This window comes from Heteronotia binoei, chromosome 21 (genome assembly GCF_032191835.1).
Source record: "Heteronotia binoei isolate CCM8104 ecotype False Entrance Well chromosome 21, APGP_CSIRO_Hbin_v1, whole genome shotgun sequence".
Classification (NCBI taxonomy): domain Eukaryota; kingdom Metazoa; phylum Chordata; class Lepidosauria; order Squamata; family Gekkonidae; genus Heteronotia; species Heteronotia binoei.
Genome location: NC_083243.1, coordinates 194,230,966 through 194,250,363, shown reverse-complemented (window position 1 = coordinate 194,250,363; position 19,398 = coordinate 194,230,966). Strand labels below are relative to the sequence as shown.

The 19,398-nt window shown below is 42.2% G+C and overlaps 1 protein-coding gene across 1 annotated transcript in view; it reads right to left on the bottom strand.

Moving 5' to 3' along the window:
- The window catches only part of PARP14 (poly(ADP-ribose) polymerase family member 14), a 72,360-nt gene that overhangs the window by 28,951 nt on the left and 24,011 nt on the right, over window positions 1-19,398 (bottom strand). Inside the window, exons 7-11 of the mRNA XM_060261420.1 lie at window positions 11,744-11,983; window positions 3,900-4,121; window positions 3,477-3,552; window positions 2,797-2,946; window positions 1,029-1,091 (exon numbers count right to left, since the gene is read on the bottom strand). Coding sequence (XP_060117403.1) covers window positions 1,029-1,091; window positions 2,797-2,946; window positions 3,477-3,552; window positions 3,900-4,121; window positions 11,744-11,983 — 751 coding nt within the window. The remainder of the gene's footprint in view (window positions 1-1,028; window positions 1,092-2,796; window positions 2,947-3,476; window positions 3,553-3,899; window positions 4,122-11,743; window positions 11,984-19,398) is intronic.

The window sequence follows — 19,398 nt, the reverse complement described above, 5'->3', positions numbered from 1 at the left end:
TGGCTAGTTTTCTCCTCTGGATATATTTAAATAAATGCTTATTATTCATCATGATATTTTGGGCTTTTTTCTGGAAAAAGAGGTGCTGGATCTCTCAAGAGGTAAATGAAGGAGAAACACATGGGATTCTTAGAAACATTATTATTTTCATGAGCTAGGGGCTTACCACTAAGCAGTTTCCAAACATTGGATATATCAGCAACTTCCTCATTTCTTTTTTTGGGCCTTGCTTTTTGTGCCTGATGCCAAATGATGACCTTGAAGCAGTCATGTTTTAACACACTGGATCAAAGAATGTCATGTTCCTCTGGTGCCCCTCATGAACATTTAGAAATTTTTTAGAATTCTGTTTCCAGAAAGAGGTTCCAGAACTCTTTACCAGCGTGTTCCCCCAAGAAAAAAGCCCTTTTAGCAATCTAATCCTCAAATTATCTTTGGTTTGCATACTTATTAATTTACACTTATTTTGCCAGATCCTATGCTTCTTTTTGTCTATCTCACTGGGTCAACAGGAGGATTCACAAACCCAGAACCTCAGAACTACCTTTATTCCATTGAAGCTGAAATTTAGGTCTGGTGTTAACACTGCTACTTAATAGTATATCATATATTTTTCAAAAAAATGTTTTTGTCCTTGAGCTTTTGATTCCTCAAATTCTATAAGTCTACTTAATACTATCCTGTTATATATATATTTTTAGACAGGAAACTTTTCAACTGTCAATATTCAAACATTGTTATATGACCATTACTGGTTTTGGAGGCAGAGTCAAATGATATGGAAATATTATTAGGTAGCAGATTCTTGTAGGTGTCCCATAAACTGGTCTTTATTGACTTATGGTTTTCACATAGAGGTGGATTTACTGCAGGAAAATCAGTTTTACTGAATTGTTCTTAGCAGATTTATTGAGCCATTGTTTTATATTTGTATTATTGCTTTAAATTCTTCTTTCCATGAAGCACTTCAAGCAGATATTCGCAGAAGTATGGCATAAATATGCTAATGAAATAATATAATTACATACCAAGTAACGCACATTCTGTTTCTACTTGAGGTCCAGCACCTTCCAAAATGGCTTTGGAGACACCTTCAAATAAATTAGGGGACAAAAGTATTTCATGTTAAGCTATTCAAACCTCATATCCCTTGTGGAAATATTATTGATGAGATGTTTAAAATTGCAGGGCTACTTTGCCAAAATGCAAGAGATAATATATCAGATATTATGATATATGTTCAGATGATTTTGAGCTGCTGTGGTACTCAGTGTAGGCCTTGGACAAGTCGAATTCCAGCTCAGCTATGACAGAATGGCCTCAGACAAATCACTACCTCATAGTCCAATCTATCTCTCAGGATGGTTGTTTGTAAAACAATAAAGTACTGTTCCAAAGAATGACTGAATAAAAAAAATTAATTATAGGAGCCCGCTTGCAGGAGAATGAGGGATGCAAATCTCACAAAATAAATATAGGATTAGAAGAATTGCTTTTACATCCCGCTTTTCTTTACCCAAAGGAGTCTCAATTTAAAGCATCTTATAATGGCCGTCTCTTCTCCCCACAACAGGCACCTTGTGAGGTAGGTGCGGCTGAGAGACTTCTGAGAAAATTGTGACTGGCCTAAAGTCACCCACCAGGCTTCAACAGGACTGGGGAATCAAACCTGGCCTCAGTCACTATACCATGCGGACTACCCAACACATAAGGCATATTTAGAGAAGCCCTAGGTTCATCTAAGTTCTGTTGATCAGATCCAGGAGCTTCATTAAAGAAACAAGACAGACACTGCTGTAGGATTGTGGCCTGAAAAGTTTGCTCTCCAGTTGTCATAATGAAGTGGAAAGCTCACTAGAATGCAGATGCAATGACTGCAAGTTGACTACTCATGAGAAAGAATTCCAGGCAGTACTGCAGTCTGAGCTTCCTGCTCACAACCTGAGTTAGATCCCAGCGGAAGCTGGGTTCAAGTAGCTGGCTCCAGGATGACTCAGCCTTCCATCCTACCGAGGTCAGTAAAATGAGTACCGAGCTTGCTGGGGGGAAAGTGTAGATGACTGGGGAAGGCAATGGCAAACCACCCCATAAAAAGTCTGCCATGATAACTTTGTGAAAGCAGCGTCACCCCAGAGTTGGAAAGGACTGGTGCTTGCACCTTTACCTTTTTTAATCCTCGCAAGCAGAATCAGATTAAACAGATTTAATTATTAAGGTAAAAAGCAACCGTCACCCTTTTTCCTTTTATAAGTGAAACTGACTAGACAGCAAGTTTGTTTCTTTAAGAACTGCAAACCATGAGGACTAACAGTGGACAAACTCCCCATCTCAACTCAGAATGGACCAAGTCCTTCTTTTCAAAAAATTCTCAGGAACTGCAGGCTTCCCTCACACCCAAAGATATACCCACATCAGTCTCCTTTAGAGAGCTCCCCACCTTTTGTCATCTGAGATTTCTCAGCTTCAAAATTTAGATCCATCCCTAGCAATAATCATGATGTAAAACAAAGAAGCAGCACAGAGTAACATTTTTTTAAACTTCATCAGTACATGCAGCAAGGAATGGAATCTTAATCTGTGGAGATCTGCATATGAACATCCACATCAAACTACTCCCCTGATCTTTGTACTTTACTCTGCATGGTGGTGAAAGCACCAATAGGCAATTTCAAATTCCTCCAGTGTAGACATCTCTCTCTAACATCCACAAACATGACCAAACATTTTGCATAACGAAATGAGAATCCTCAATGTACATTCAAGACAATAGAGAAGGTTTTTTAATATTAAAAATACCTGATTTGGCATTAAAATTTGTATTTGATATATTTACAATAACATCTGTATTCTCCTTTGTTATATCTCCCGTGGCAACCTGGAATTTAATGTTTCCAATCTGCATTTCATAAATTCCCAAAACTGGGGTTGAAATGGGTCCAAAGAAACCTGTAAAGGAAACAAGAAATGGTGTGATCTAGCAAAAGCACTGAGTTTTTGACCAAACCTACAAATATATGAAGTTATCCATATTTTTGAAACCTTCAGGTATAAGCATTCTTATTATAATTCTACAGGTTTGTTATTTAAATTTTCAGCTCTTGTATTTGGCTGACTCATGGCAGTTGTTGAACAGACATAGCAAATGATGTATGCTTTGATTTTACTAAGCAACCCTTCTATATACTTAATCAAGAGCTGCCTTCAAGATCAGAACAGATAAAATGATGAGATTTTTGATTTGATTTTGTGGGGAAATGTAAAAGACCTTTTACTTTTTACATTTCACTGTTTCCAAACTTTTTTCTCTACATGTACACTCATCTGCCAACAAAAATACCACTTCATGCATTTGATGAAGCAAACCTCAACTCCATAAAAATTCACACATTCTTTGTTTGCTATGACGGATTAATAGATCAGCCCTATGACAATCAAGAAGGGTAAAAATCAGACTCCAACTGAACAAATTCACTTGCCTGCACTTTGTCCATCCTTTGGGGGCACAAACTTAGGATTTTCCCCAAACTTGGATTCAAACACCTCATAAAATGCCTAGAAAGAAAACCAAAATCACTTACAGGATTTTCAGAAAAGAAGAATAATAAAACTGCATGATTCCTTGAATTCCTTGAAAGATGGGCAAGGAAAAAATATGACAGATAAACTGGTTTGATTCCCCCACTCAGCAAAGTCTGAAGACTTCCTTCAATTCCTTCTTTAATGAACTTTCTGTCATCTTCCTCCAGTGGAAGAACCAACTCTGCCATAGGAAGGCTTCGGACATTGCTGAATGGAGTGGCAGGATACAAACCACTAGGTAAACATTCTAAGGCAATGGTGTAAAACATCTTGCTAATTAGCATTTAAAACAACTTGTAAAAGGAAAGTAGCAACATTACCTTTATGTTATTTTCATCACTTGGATTCAAAAGAAAATGAACTTCCTGAAGAGACCTCCGATTCTTCCTGCCACTGAACTGAAGCACCTCCTCAAACATTAATTTTGCAACTTCTGATTTAGGAAAGCCAAACCCTCCAGTCCCAATTGCTGGGAATGAGACAGAACTTAAAGACAGTGTTTCAGTTTTCTCCAGGCATTCTTTCATGATATCTTGAAGAACCTACACAGTGTAGAGCAGATTTCAAACCAATATGATTAAAGGTAGAATAATATGCTCTTTCTTTTTATCCTCCTTTCCACATTAATAAAATCTTCCTGACATAATGTTAAGGGCATTGTCCATACAACCTTAACTTAGATGGTATGCATGGCCAGAAGAAGCCTTATCACCTCAAAATAAAGGTGGGGAAAATCATATGTAAAAAGATCTTCAGCATAATGAGCACACACATCAAGGAGCAGGTTAGACTGGAATTTTTCTTCCTCACATGCTTAATTCCTGTATGTATGGGGTTGGTGTATAGGTACAACATTTGAATTTTTCCCTACACAAATGAGTGCAGCCACAGAAAAATGTACCAATTATTTATTCTAAACACAGAGACTAGTTCACAGACAACTGGATTGCGTTGGCACAGTTTGTGTTGTTGCACAGTACTGTTTGTGTTGGCACAGTTCAGGAAATCAATCATTCCTTTGGGTTTGCTTTCAATGAATTTACTGCAACAGGATTTTGCAAAAAGACAATAACTAACTGCAGGCCATTAATGCAACGGAGAGACTTTCAGAGTACAAGCACTAACACCAACTAACACAGCAGAAAGAGAAACAACAAGAGGTAGGCTGAACTGCAAGAGAAAACATTCAATAAACCCTAAACTCTAGAGAATGCATCACAGCTCCTCCTAGAGTACAAGTGGATTAAACCACCTTTGCAGCAGTTTTACAGTAACTAGACTCAGAAGGCTGTCTCTTCTCCAACAGTTTGCACTTTCATTATGAACACACTACTTTCCACAGCAGTTCAGTTCAGTTTTATTATTACAGTCAGTGACCAGATCCAACTGACAAAAACATTATCGGGTATACAGATATTCAATTTAAACTCCAGTTAAAATAAAAATAGAAAAAAAACCTATATAAAATTACATAGTAGAAATATAAAATACATACAATAATATCTTAAATAATCATATTTAAAATCTGAACCTGGAATATAAAAATCAAGAACCATATAGTAGACATTATGATGAAGTCAAAGATCAAAAGGGCAGAACTGAAATTTATTGTACACTTTGATCACCCGCGCACAGAATCTAGCAGGTAGCTTGATAATAACTGAGCTTCATCAGTTAATAATTTATCTAAGCATATCTGGTCTGCCCCTAACACAGGACTGTCTAAAAGGGAAATAATTGTTTTATCTTGAATTTGTCTATAAAGGGGGCAGTAGAAAAAGACATGTCCCGTTGTTTCCACTTCCACTAGAGGACAGGGGCAAACCCACTGAGAGTATGTGATCTTCTTATATCTCCCTTCCAAAAAGGTTTTAAGATATTGGGCCATTGCCATGATGTATTTAATCTTCTCAAGGGCCCTGAAGCCAGGAGACTTCATTAAGACTTGCTGGTGTTCCATGTCACAAATCCTTTGCCTAATTGTGAATTTTGAGTGCATTTTGCTGTCAATCAGAAATGGCTTGCTCCAAATAAAAACTGCAGAGAGTACTTAGTCAGCAAAATCCAGAAGGTTTGTGCGTCTGGTAAGAGAAGAGGTTCAGGACTTGCTTGCTCCTAAATTAATATATGAATTGAGAGCATTTTGCCATCAAAAGGAACGGCTAGCTCCTAATATAAATATATTTTGCCAGCAAAGTCCAGAAGGCATTCGCATCTGGTTAGAGAAGAAGTTCAGGACTGGCTTGCTCCTAATATAAATATAAACACTCAAATGGTACTGAGAGGTAAGTTCTTAATAACAATTAACAGTAATAATTAACGAAAGGGGAGGGACTGTGGCTCAGTGGTAGAGCATCTGCTTGGCAGGCAGAAGGTCCCAGGTTCAATCCCCAGCATCTCCAATCTCCAGGCAAATAGGCGTGAGCTTCATATGTTCATATTTTTAAAAATCATTCATTTAAAAATTTAAGAATTATCTACTTCCATTCAGTTTTGTGTTGTAACTCATTTCAATCACCATGGCCTATTCCAGGATGAGAGATTTTGAAGAAAATAAAGATGTTGCAGCGAGCTAAAGCAGAAAGCGAAAGGCAAAGGTGAAAAGGAAAAATTCACCCAACTGAATGCACATTTTCAGAGAACAGCAAGGAGAGATAAGGAGGCCTTCCTGAAGGAACAATGCAAAGCAATAGAAGAAAATAACAGAATGGGAACGACAAGAGATCTCCTCAAGAAAACTGGAAAGATTTTCTTGAAGGGAACATTTCGTGCAAAGATAGTCATGATAAAGGAGAAAAACGGTAGGAACCTAACAGAAGCAGAAGAGATCAAGAAGAGGTGGCAAGAATACACAGAAGAATTATACAAGAAGGATATTAATGTCTTTGACAACCATGACGGCGAAATCGCTGACCTAGAGCCAGACATTCTGGAGTGTGAAGTCAAATGGGCCTTAGAAAGCATTACTAACAACAAAACAAGTGGAGATGACAGTATCCCAGTTGAACTATTCAAAGTAATATAAGACAATGCTGTTAAAGTGATGCACACATTATGTCAACAAATTTGGAAAACGCAACAGTGGCCACAGGATTGGAAAAGGTCAGTTTATATTCCATTCCCAAAGAAGGGTAATGCCAAGGAATGTTCAAACTATCGCACCATTGCACTCATTTTACATGCCAGCAAGGTCATGTTAAAGAGCCTACAAGCTAGGCTTCAGCAGTATGTCGATTGGGAACTACCAGAAGTTCAAGCTGGGTTTCGGAGAGGGTAAAGGAACTAGAGATCAAATTGCCAACATTCGCTTATGGAGAAAGCACGCGAGTATCAGAAAAACGTCTATTTCTGTTTCATTCACTACGCTAAAGCTTTTGATTGTGTGGATCACAACAAACTGTGGCAAGTCCTTAAAGAGATGGGAGTACCAGACCACCTCACATGTCTCCTGAGAAACCTGTATAAGGGTCCAGAAGCAGTGGTCAGAACGGGATATGGAACAACGGATTGGTTTAGAATAGGAAAAGAAGTTTGACAAGGATGTGTATTGTCACCCTGCTTATTTAATTTATATGCAGAGTACATCATGTGGAATGCTGGCCTGGATGAATCAGAAGCCGGAATTAAGATTGCCAGGAAAAACATCAACAACCTCAGATATGCAGATGATACCACTCTAATGGTAGAAAGTGAAGAGGACCTAAAGAACCTCTTGTTGAGGGTGAAAGAGAGCACAAAAGTAGGCTTGAAACTTAACATCAAAAAACCTAAAATCATGACATCCGGCCCCATCACACCGTGGCAAATAGAAGGGGAAGACATGGAAGTCGTGACAGACTTCACATTTCTGGGATCCAAGATCACTGCAGATGGTGACTGTAGCCATGAAATTAAAAGACGTTTTCTCCTTGGGAGGACAGCTATGGCGAACCTGGGCAGCATAATAAAAGGTAGAGACATCACCCTGCCAACAAAAATCCATATAGTCAAAGCAATGGTATTCCCATAGTAATGTATGGCTGTGAGAGCTGGACCATAAGGAAGGCCGAGCACAGAAGAATAGATGCTTATGTGGTGCTGGAGAAGACTCTTGAGAGTCCCTTGGACTGCAAGAAAATCAAATCAGTCAGTCCTAAGGAAAATCAACCCTGACTGTTTCCTGGAAGGTCAAATGCTGAAGCTCAAATACTTTGGGCACCAAATGAGAAGGGAGCACTCACTGGAGAAGATCCTGATGCTGGGAAAGACAGAAGGCAAAAGAAGAAGGGGACAGCAAAAGATGAGATGGCTGGACAGCATTACTGATGTAAAAAACACGAATTTGAGCAGACTTTGGAGGATGGTGGAAGACAGGAGGGCCTGGCATGACTTCATCCATGGGGTCGCAAAGAGTCGGACTCAATTGTATGACTGAACAACAACAAAGCGAGCATTAACACAGAATTGTAACAAGAAGTTGATAACCCTTAAGGAAATAGGAATACTCCTGAGGAGGCTTTTTGACAAAATTAGCCTATATCCGGGTGCTCACTGGATGGACCTTTCTTGCAATATTGTATGTTGTACTTCTTTATAATCTGTACAAAGGATTATATGACTTTTTAAAAGGTTTTACTAAATGTTGTTAGCCAGTATATAACAGTGTTTGTTTTTTGTATTGCCTATGATATGAATTGTGATCCTAGGTTGTTGGCTTTTCTAATTGTGAATTTGGCCTGATTTGTGACAAATGAGCACTAGGTGAAAGACTGATTCTTTCAAAGCTTCCCTCAACCTTGTGAGGCCAGCTCAGTTGGTAAGTATCTTGCATTACCAGGGGAAGAATATGTATGGATTAGTATGGGAAGTGGATGCCAACAGAATCCTTAGCTCAATCTTCATTTGACCCATTTCTAGAAGGAGAAGTTAGGAACAGCTGGGGGGACCTGTAAAATGGCACAAATGAATTCAGATTGTATCTTTTCAAATAAATTCAAGCTTGTGGCCGAAACACCAGTAAGAGAGCCATTCAGAAGAGCCATTCAGAAGTTGAGCTATTACTTTAGCCTAAAAGAATTTCAATGCAGCAGGTACATAAAGGTCCCCCTTAAAGCAAAAAAAAAAAAAAATCTTAATATCACATACATAGTTCTCTCAGCAGTCTCTGCTCTCAGTTTACAATGTGCAGCAGTAGATCTGTTCTCCTGCAATACTACCCCAATATAGATTATTTATTGACCTGATTGATTTTATTTTCCTTTATTGACCATACTTTTTGGGGGGGAGGGGGCAAGGGATGCCTACCAAATACCACAACTTTAGTCTTATCATAATTGATGGTAGGATGTTCTTTGTCACAATATGTGGCAATGCTGTCAAGAGCTTTATGGAGTCCTAACAGCATCCTTTCTAAAAGAAGTGCATTGTGTGCATACAGTAAAATTGATATGTGACACAAGCCAAGATTTGGAGGATGAAAGTCAGAATTTGTCATATGCTTAACCACATCACTCAGAGAAAGATCTGTCTTCATGAGGGGTGGCTAAGAGCATGGCAGCAGGAGCTATACATCTTTATTTGGGATTACAAAAGACACATTAACAGCGCCAGTAGAAGATGGGGATTTAGCTGTCCCAGTTTTAGGGTGATATTATGATGCCATAATTTTGTGGAATATTATTAAACAATACCAAGGTGCTTATCAGGTGGAGTGGAAGCTAATTGAGGATTTTGCTCTTCCAGTTCAATTTCAGTTCAATTTGGTGATTTCCAAATTCTCTTCTAGAATGTATAATGCTTGTGATGTCAGTAGGTGACTACTATAACAGGAAATGGAATGGATTCACAAACTACCATCTTTGGTACCTTAGGGACTGAACAATGAATGGGATTTATCTTATTTTATTTAAATGCATGTATTATCTGCTGTAGACAAATTGGAGACTTTGTATCTTTAAGAATGCTTTAGGATGTTAATTGATGGGTGACACTTGTGCTTTTAAGTTCCTACCAATCTTTTCACTGTTGCAAGACTTCCTTGTCATGTTTTGAATGTATGAATGTTAAGGTAGGATTGGCAACTGCTAAGGTTGGCAACTGCTAAGTCACACTGGCTGTCATCGGGGGCTGCTTCTGAACAGGAACAAGCAGTCAGGCCTAGTTAATTCATGCCAGTCAGGTGGCATCAAGTCACCCAGGGGCGCTGGCAGGCCTATAGTAGCCAACCTCCAGGTGGAGCTTGAAAATCTCCAGGTATCACAACTGAACTCCAGAGAACAGATCTCTCTCCCTCTGGAGAAAATAACTGCTTTGGAGGGTGGACTCTATAGCATTATATTCACCCAAAGCCTCTCTCCCCTCCCCAAACTCTGGCTTCCTTAGACTCCACCACAAAATCTTCAGGAATTTCCCACCAACCTGGAGCTGGCAACTGTAGTCAGGACTGGGCCCAATGAGCTCTCCCTCAATGGCCAAAATACTTCTGGGAAGGGCCTCCTCCCCCTTTCCTTTTACTGAGAGAACCAACCTTGGTTGCGTTTTACCAACAGAAGCAACAGCTGTTGGTTGCCTAGCAATAGCTACTGGCTAGTAGCTACTTCAGTGGTCCAATCTTCATTTGTCCTGGGTCCAGCAGTAGGCAGAGGAGAGGGGAGTCAGAAAATGGGAGTCCAGTGGCGGCAACTGACACATGATGGGCCAATGGTTTATGGAGTGCATCCCTTAAGTCAATGGGAGACCTGGAGAGTCAGTTTGGTAGAGTGGTTAAGTGCACGGACCCTTATCTGGGAGAACCGAGTTTGATTCTCCACTCCTCCACTTGCACCTGCTGAAATGGCCTTGGGTCAGCCATAGCTTTCACAGGAGTTGTCCTTAAAAGGGCAGCTGCTGTAAAAAGCTCTCAGCCCCACCTATCTCATAGGGTGCCTGTTGTGGGGGGGGGGGGGCGGAAGGTAAAGGAGATTGTGACCGCTCTAAGTATATAAATCCAATATCATCATCATCTTCTTTTATTATACAAATGATGAATGGTGAGGAGACTTTCTCTCTCTCTTTTGCAAAATGAGGAGAAATCAGATGCACCCACAGAAATGGATGGCAAGTAAGGTAATGAAAAGCAAAGAACTTATCTACGCACTTGTGAAATTTATTGCCTCAGGATATAGCGGTGTCTACTAGCTTGGAGGACTTTAAAAGGGGGTGGCTACTTGCTATGATTACAGAACAAAGTCTTCAGTGTTCCCAGGCCATACACTTCCGGATGCCAGTTGCTGAGGGGCAGAAGCAGGGGGAGGCTTTGGCTGCTGTAGTCCTGCTACAGACCTTAAAGAGTTGTTAAGATTGGATGGCCCACTGGTCTGATCTGGCCCAAGTTCAAGACAGAAGCATCAGAAGCATGTGCCCCAGATCTGGTCAATGTGCATCAATAATAATAATAATAATAATTTTTATTTATATCCCGCCCTCCCCACCAAGGCAGGCTCAGGGTGGCTCACAGACATGGAAAGTACCATGAATTACAATAAATACAATATACAATAAAATACATTAAATAAATAGCTTAATTAATTAAAATCACAACAGATAAGATGCTATAATACAAAACGATGTATATCAGATGGCTGGATGTCATTTCAGGATTCAATCTTGTAGGCCATTTGAAAAAGGATAGTTTTACATGCCCTGCGGAACTGATTATAGTCCCGCAGGGCTCGGACCTCGGCTGGTAGTTGATTCCACCAATGGGGAGCCGTTACTGAGAAGGCCTGCTCTCGAGTTGTTTTCAGTTTGCCCTCCCTTGGTCCAGGGATTTTTAAGAGATTTTGGGAGCTAGATCTCAGTGCTCTCTGGGGGATATATGGGGAGAGGCGGTCCCTAAGGTAGACAGGTCCTCGGCCATATAGGGCTTTAAAGGTAATAACCAGCACCTTGTAACGAACTCGGAACACAATTGGCAGCCAATGCAGCTCCCACAACCTGGGCTACATGTGCTCCCACCGAGGTAGTCTCACTAGCAGCCTGGCCACCGCATTCTGCACCAGCTGCAGTTTCCGAGTTCGGTACAGGGGCCGATGAAATCACAATGAATCAACTATTAATCTGCAGTACAAACAAATCTTTTTGCATGACTACCCTTAAAGTTTGAATGTCAGTATAATTAGCACTGTCAAAGAAATTAAACAGTTACCTTAATTCCATTTCCTTTCCCTGCATTCCATGAAGGAACCACAGCATGCAGCACATATTTACAGGGCAGATTGTATCCACCGGTTTGGAACACGCAGCCAGCCTGAGCCTGTTGTCCTTCCTGGACCACTTGGTCAAACTCAGCTTGTAACTCAGGACCAGCCTTTTTCAGCAGAGCTTTGGAAAGTGGACCCACACCAAGCTTTAGATCTCTGCCAACGGTGCCTACAACAACATCCGTCTGAAACAAAAACAGTCTTTAAATACTTGTAATAAGATTATATGCCAGCAACACACAATTAGAACAGCGGCTCTCAAACTTTTTGAAGCAGGGACCTTCAGTTCAGTTTTATTATTACAGTCAACAATCAGATCCAACCTACAAAAACATTATCTGGTATTAGGGCTGCCAAGTCCAATTCAAGAAATATCTGGGGACTTTGGGGGTGGAGCCAGGAGACTTTGGGGGGGGGGAGCCAGGAGACATTAGGGGTGGAGCCAAGATCAAGGGTGTGACAAGCATGAATGAACTCCAAGGGAGTTCTGGCCATCACATTTAAAGGGACGGCACACCTTTTCAATGCCTTCCTTCCATAGGAAATAATGAAGGATAGGGGCACCTTCTTTTGGGGCTCATAGAATTGGACCCCCTCGTCCAATCTTTTTGAAATTTGGGGGGTATTTTGGGGAGAGGCACTAGATGCTATACTGAAAATTTGGTGCCTCTACCCCAAAAAACAGCCCCCCCAGAGCCCCGGATACCAGCGGATCAATTCTCCATTATTTTCTATGGGAATAAATCTCCATAGGGAATAACAGAGTTCCCAGCAGACATTTCCCTCCCCTCCCCCCGCTCTCTGACGACCCTGAAGCGGGGGGAGGGCCTCCAATCCGGGGGATCCCCTGCCCCCACCTGGGGATTGGCAACCCTATCTGGTATACAGGTATTCAAGTTAAGCTCCAGTTAAAAGGGGAAAGGAACTTTCAAATTTCCTGTACTTTTTGGAGACAATTTCTCAACTAACTCTGCTTTGCAGGACCCACTTGCAAAGTTGCACTGCTTTCTACCCCCCCCCCCAAACATAAAAGACAAGAACCACTAGACACTACTGGACAAGTTTATATTTTACTTTTTGTGGTTATAGAGCCTCACTGCACAAAAGGCTGTATTTCATGGACCTTTATACAGAGGCAAACCAGCATTTGCAATTGAATCCTATCTACCATGTTCCTCCTCCTACAAGAACCACCTTTGGAGTGTAGCAACCCACAATTGGAGACTGCAAATTAAATATAATTTTGGAATGTGAGAAACAGAATGTCAGATCTAAACAATCCCATTCTTTGAGAAATATAGACTGAGAATTATGTACAGTGATCAGACATATTATATAAATTGCTGCTTTACCATGAATTCCAAGGAACTTTTTTTTCACTATTCTTCTGCCAATAATGTTATAGAAAAGGACAGAAACTATTTCCTTTTCTCAATAATCAGTCCTTTCAGTTTCCTCATATATTGCCACAATGCCTTTCTTTATTGGCTTGAACAAGGAAAAGGGGGAATAAGCTTGCTTCTGGATGAACAAGATACCGCCCACATATTTTCCATTATATTTTAGGAATTATAATAGCATAGTGATTTACTCGAATTTTTAGGTTTAGGTTTATTGGATTTATATCCTGCCCTCCCCGCCAAAGCAGGCTCAGTGCGGCCCACAATTCATAATAAAACAACAATAAAAACATTAAATTAAAACAATTTGGTGCTAATTTCAGTATAATTTAAAGATGGCATTTAGTAGTCTTAAACATCCATTCAGACAGGCCCATAGCCACTGGGGGGGGGGGCGTGGGGCCGGGCTCTCCACCCAACCCCCCCTTCGGGAAAGGTGGCAGTGGAGCTGCCGGCCTCGGCGTGGCTTTCCTGCCAATCAGCTGATCGGGGGGGCTGCCTTGAAAGAGCCCCAGGAGCCGGAGCTTCACAGGGTGAGTTGGAGAGAGGGAGGGGGAGGAGCCAAGAAGGGGGTGGGGACCACCACAGTGGCAGGGAGGTTGGGGCCCACCAGAGCAACAGCAGCTGAGAGAGTGAAGGCCGCCAGAGTGGGGGGGGCTCTCCACCCAAAATTTTATTCCATGGGCCCTCCCACCTGAAATTTTCTTGCTATGGGCCTGCATTCAGATCTAATACCATAGTGAAGGTCATCAATCTCAGTTAAACGCCAGCTGGAACAGCACAGTCTTGCAGGCCTTGCAGAACTGGGCAAGGTCCTGCAAGCCTCTGACATTGTCTAGCTAGAAATCAAGAGACAGAGGACATCAGCATGTGTGCCAAAAATCTGAACAACCCTCCTGCATTGAGTACAGAATTGGATTAGATGGCCTGTATGGTCCCTTCCAATTCTATAATTCCTTTAAATTAATTATTTTGAGGCTCAGGGGGTGAAGATTTTGAGAAACCATGAAGAGAAATTCAGGCAAACATAAAGCAAAATGAGCCAAAGAAGGACTTTGAGAAGGAACAAACAGCAATGGACCAACTCAACACTATCCAGACAACAACCCACGGAAGCAGGCAGTTAACAATATACGTCTGATTACTGCATATAGGAGGGCTGATATCAATTCACAACACACACACTGTTTTAGTTCACTTTTACAGGGAAATGGTCAAGCTGGAATGTCAGGGAGGTTGAAGTTTTAAACTTTTCAGGTAAAAAGGCAAACGGAATGAGGGAAACTTCATATAACTATATACAACAGACAGTTTATCACAAAAATGTAGCTGTTTTGTTCTATAGAGAAGTGTTTAATTGTTGAGAGAGTTCACTTGACTGTCACTTCTTAGATAAACAGGGATAAGTTTACTGGTCACAAAAGTATGTTGAAGCAGGAATAAACACACAGGTTCCAATTTTCCGTCTTTAACAGCTAATGAGGCCACCCCTCCTTTCTGAGGACCTACTGTCTTCAGGGAGGGACTACTAGTTCCACTTCCCTCTTTCAGAATCCTCTCCAATCCTTCATTCCCCTCCATCCCTCTATTCCTCCCACCTTACTTCTTCAACTGACACTCTCAACTGCCACTTCCTCAGGTCAACAACATTTGAACACTCTGCCAGTCAAGGTTCTCATACCAGTATAATGCTGCAGCAGTTTGCTGTCAGTCATACTCCTTTGGAAAGCGCACTGTATGCAGGGTTAAACGTTTATGTCCCAGTGGTTCTGTAATCCCCCAGAGTAAAGAATGTCCTTTTGAGAGGACAACAGTAACTATTTAAATTCCACTGAAAATGGAATTGAACAGTTTCCAGACAGAAGATCAGGGAACACAGCAGACATGTCAGGGCCATCAGATCGACTAATGTCACGTGTAGGAGGGGAGAAAGTGCTGGACTGAGCAGTGTCGGTCAACATCCTTAGATGGATGATGGACTGTGAAAGCATGAGGGTGCTCTTCTTGGGGTACACTAGGAATGTATGTTGGCAGAATATCTATAAGGTTGTTTCAATGATCCAGAGACCCTCTGATCTGGATAGTGACCTGATAGAAGGTTGTACATTAGATGTGTATGCCCTGTGTCCTGACATGGAACACAACTGCAACCATAACCTTTGCAAAGACCTGGAGGTGGGGAGGGGAAAGGACAGGCTGAATGACAGTGGCTGGTGATCATAGGCGAAGCAAAAGTACTGTCTGGAGCTATAAGGGACACCAGTACCAGTTTTATAGTTTGAATCACTAGCAGGTGACAGATAGCGTGGAGAATAAGCTGATGTCATTGTGGCTTGCTGAAACTTGGGGAAGGCAGAAACCTGTTCTTGGGGGTGGCAGAGATGTATGACATACCCCTCACTGATACCTTGGTCCACCCACTTGTCCTGGGTGGAATAAAATCAAGTTTGGGCAAAGGCTTGAAGTTAGTCTCCAACTGTGGCATCAGAAATTGAAAGGCTTTCTGGTCTTGTTAGCCTTTGGGCCTTGACTTGTTAGCCTTCGGGCCTTAGGGCGAATTGGGATCTGTTCAACATGGGATTGCAGAATCTGGAGTCTCTATGGTATAAAGAACCTCTAGATGACAGAAGGAACTTTGACCTGACCTGTTGGATCTGTTTTCATCTTTTCTAGAAGAACTTGGCATAGCTTTCTTCTTTTCCTTAGCCCCCACTAAGACTTCATCCTGTGCTCTGTCCCCAAAGAGTTTCTTTTGCTGATAAGGAATAATAGAGATGGTTTTTCTTGGAAAGGTGATCTACCTTGCAGCATTTCAGCCATAGGTTACAGTGAATAATAATGCTGGGGGCTAAGAAACAAGCACAGAACTGCATGTTGTCCAGCTCAGCATCTGCAGAGAATTCCAAGGTTCTCTTGATTTTAACAGGGTCAGAGGCTAGATCCTGGAAGAGTTTCTTTGCCTAGAGGATTGATACTCTAATGGTGACAGCTGGGGCCTCATGGGTTTTTCTGTCACTTTAGTCTCCATGGTTGTTGTCCCAGTCAGGGAAAATCACCCCCGAAACAGAACTGGTAACCAGGGCATCCACTAGAGCAGGGGTAGGGAACCTTTTTTCTGCCAAGGGCCATATGGATATTTATAACATCATTCGCAGGCCATAAAAATTATCAACTTAAAAAACCAGTGCTCCGCCAAGGGAGAGCGATTCAGGCCAGCAAAATTAATACAAATAATTGCTTTTCTATTTGAAGTCATGTGGGGAGAGCCTAATCTGGCACACACACACACGGCCTGCAGCCCTAGGCATAGGTCTAGGGCTTTTTTGTAGAAAAAGCCCAGCAGGAACTCAGTAGCATATTAGACCACATCCCCTAATATTAGCATATTAGGTCACACACTCATTAGCATATTAGGCCAGCTGCCGGCCCTTGACGGGGTACCACTGATACCAGTCCCTAAGGTCAAGAGCTTAGGCGTGCTCCTTGAGTCCTCCCTTACAATGGAGGCTCAGGTGGCAGCCACTGTTAGATCTGCCTTTTTTCATCTTCGGCAAGCGTGGCAGCTGGCCCCTTACCTGGAGCGCAACGACTTAGCGACGGTAATCCATGCTACGGTCACCTTGAGAATAGATCACTGTAATGCTCTCTACATGGGGCTACCCTTGACGCTAACCCGGAGACTACAACTAGTGAACGCTGCGGCACGGCTGTTAATGGGGCTGCCACGACGGGAGCACATTCAGCCAGTGCTGAGAGAGCTGCACTGGTTGCCTGTTGTGTTCCGAGTTCGCTTCAAGGTGTTGGTATTAACCTTTAAGGCCCTCTATGGTCAGGGACCTGCCTATCTACGGGACCGCCTTTCCCCAGAGAGCACTGCGATCAGGGACAAAAAAATCTGTTGTCTGCCCCTGGCCCAAAAGAAGCCAGGCTATGTATAACAAGATCCAAGGCTTTTTCGGTGGCAGCACCAGAACTTTGGAACACCCTCCCAGAAGCTATAAGGGCCCTGCGGGATTTGTCTGCGTTCCGCAGGGCCTGTAAGACCGAATTGTTTAAACAGGCTTTTACGGTTTGATTGAAAAAGGGCTGCCACTGGACATCCTACAGAATGCTGGCGATCATAGTCGGGAAGTCAATACCGCCTATATTGGACTGAAACAGCGCTATAGAATGGTTTTAAAATTGATATAAGTAAATTATGGTTTTATATGTTTTATTGAATTGATTGTTTTTATGATGTTGTAAGCCGCCCTGAGTCCGCTTGCGGAGAGGGCGGGATATAAATGGAAAGTAATAAATAATAAATAAATAAATATAAATCCAATATCAATAATAATAACGATATCTTCTTCTTCTTCCTCCTCCATTTGTGGGATCCCCACAATAAGAGTAAAATTCCTCAGAGGACTGGTTGAAGCAGGCGAAACAAGCAAGCAGGAATCAGTCTGAAAAGAATGTAGCCAGCGGCCTCTGGAAGTCCCCTGAGGAAGGGGAGGCAACCAAAGTCCAGCAGGGGGTGGGAGCAGAGAGATGACTGCTAACCTATTGTCTGGGTAGGAGACAGGCAACAAGTCCTACCATAGCCTTGCATGCATCTCACTAAACACTTCCCCGGAAGTAAGCCCCGTGGAATAAAAACAGGACTTTGCTTGTGAGTAGACTCAAGCCTTAACTCATACTGGGGTTTATTCTATGGGGCTTCCTCTCAGGAAAGTGTGTTTTGGATTACATCACTGTACAGATTTGGTTCTTGTTTCATGTTGAAAACCCTTCTCCTCTAGGCTTTTGCTCAGCAGAGGGTTTTCAGGGCAAAACGTTCCCTCTGCAGGTACAGAACAAGATATTTTGGGAGAAGAAACAATGCAGGGGAAGCAGAAAAGGGGGGGTAGGAAACTCTGCTGGTTGAGGACAGCCAGGGACGCTACTCCTTGGGCAGGCTGCATTTTCCCAACTCACTGGCTCCAGTGGCGCCTAAACTGAAGGAAACCCTTCCCAGGAGCTTGCAGTGGGAGAGGAGTCCATCCTGGCGAATGGAGTGCGCGAATTCCAAGCAAGCATCTTTGCTTGAAGGGAAAATACAAAACCAACCGTAATAAAGGCAGCCGAGAGCTTGTGAACATCTTAACCAATCACCACAGCAGAAACATAGTGAGGTATCTTCCGCAGTCAATCCTCACTCCTAATGCTTTTGGCACCGTATAGTATTTCTGAGTGTAACTGGCAATCTACCACCTGTATTTAAAAGCTGGCCCTGGAGAGATGCTGTGTGAGTGTGAAAGGGAGGACCCGAGGCTGAATGATGGCAGAATGAGTGTTCTGCTCAATACAGCTTCTAGCACACTTCGGAAACCAACTGCAGGTAGCTGCATTGGTCCCAAAATAAAATTAAAAAACCAAAGCCACATCAACGACCCAGACAAAATGTCAGAAACCCCTGCAGAACAGCTGAGGGAGGGGCTTTTCAGAATGCTGAAGGTGGTCTTGGGGCATCGCCGTTTGCACCACCGAATCCGACTCTCAGTCAATTAAACCAGTTTGGGCAGAGAGGCATTTTGTTGGTTTAATAAGTTGCATCCAGAACTCCAAGCAGGGCTGCCTATCTCCAAGTGGGGCTGGAGATTTCCTGGAATGACAACTGATCTCCAGGAGACAGAAATCAGTTCCCTTAGAGAAGATGGCTGCTTTGGAAGGTGGGATTTATGGCATTATTCAGCAGTATGTAGATCGGGAACTACCAGAAGTTCAAGCTGGGTTTCGGAGAGGTAGAGGAACTAGAGATCAAATTGCCAACATTTGCTGGATTATGGAGAAAGCACGCGAGTATCAGAAAAACGTCTATTTCTGTTTCATTGACTACACTAAAGCCTTTGATTGTGTGGATCACAACAAACTGTGGCAAGTCCTTAAAGAGATGGGAGTACCAGACCACCTCACATGTCTCCTGAGAAACCTGTATAAGGGTCAAGAAGCAGTGGTCAGAACGGGATATGGAACAACTGATTGGTTTAGAATAGGAAAAGGAGTTCGACAAGGATGTATATTGTCACCCTGCTTTTTTAATTTATATGCAGAGTACATCATGCGGAATGCTGGCCTGGATGAAGCACAAGCCGGAATTAAGATTGCCGGGAAAAACATCAACAACCTCAGATATGCAGATGATACCACTCTAAGGGCAGAAAGTGAAGAGGACCTAAAGA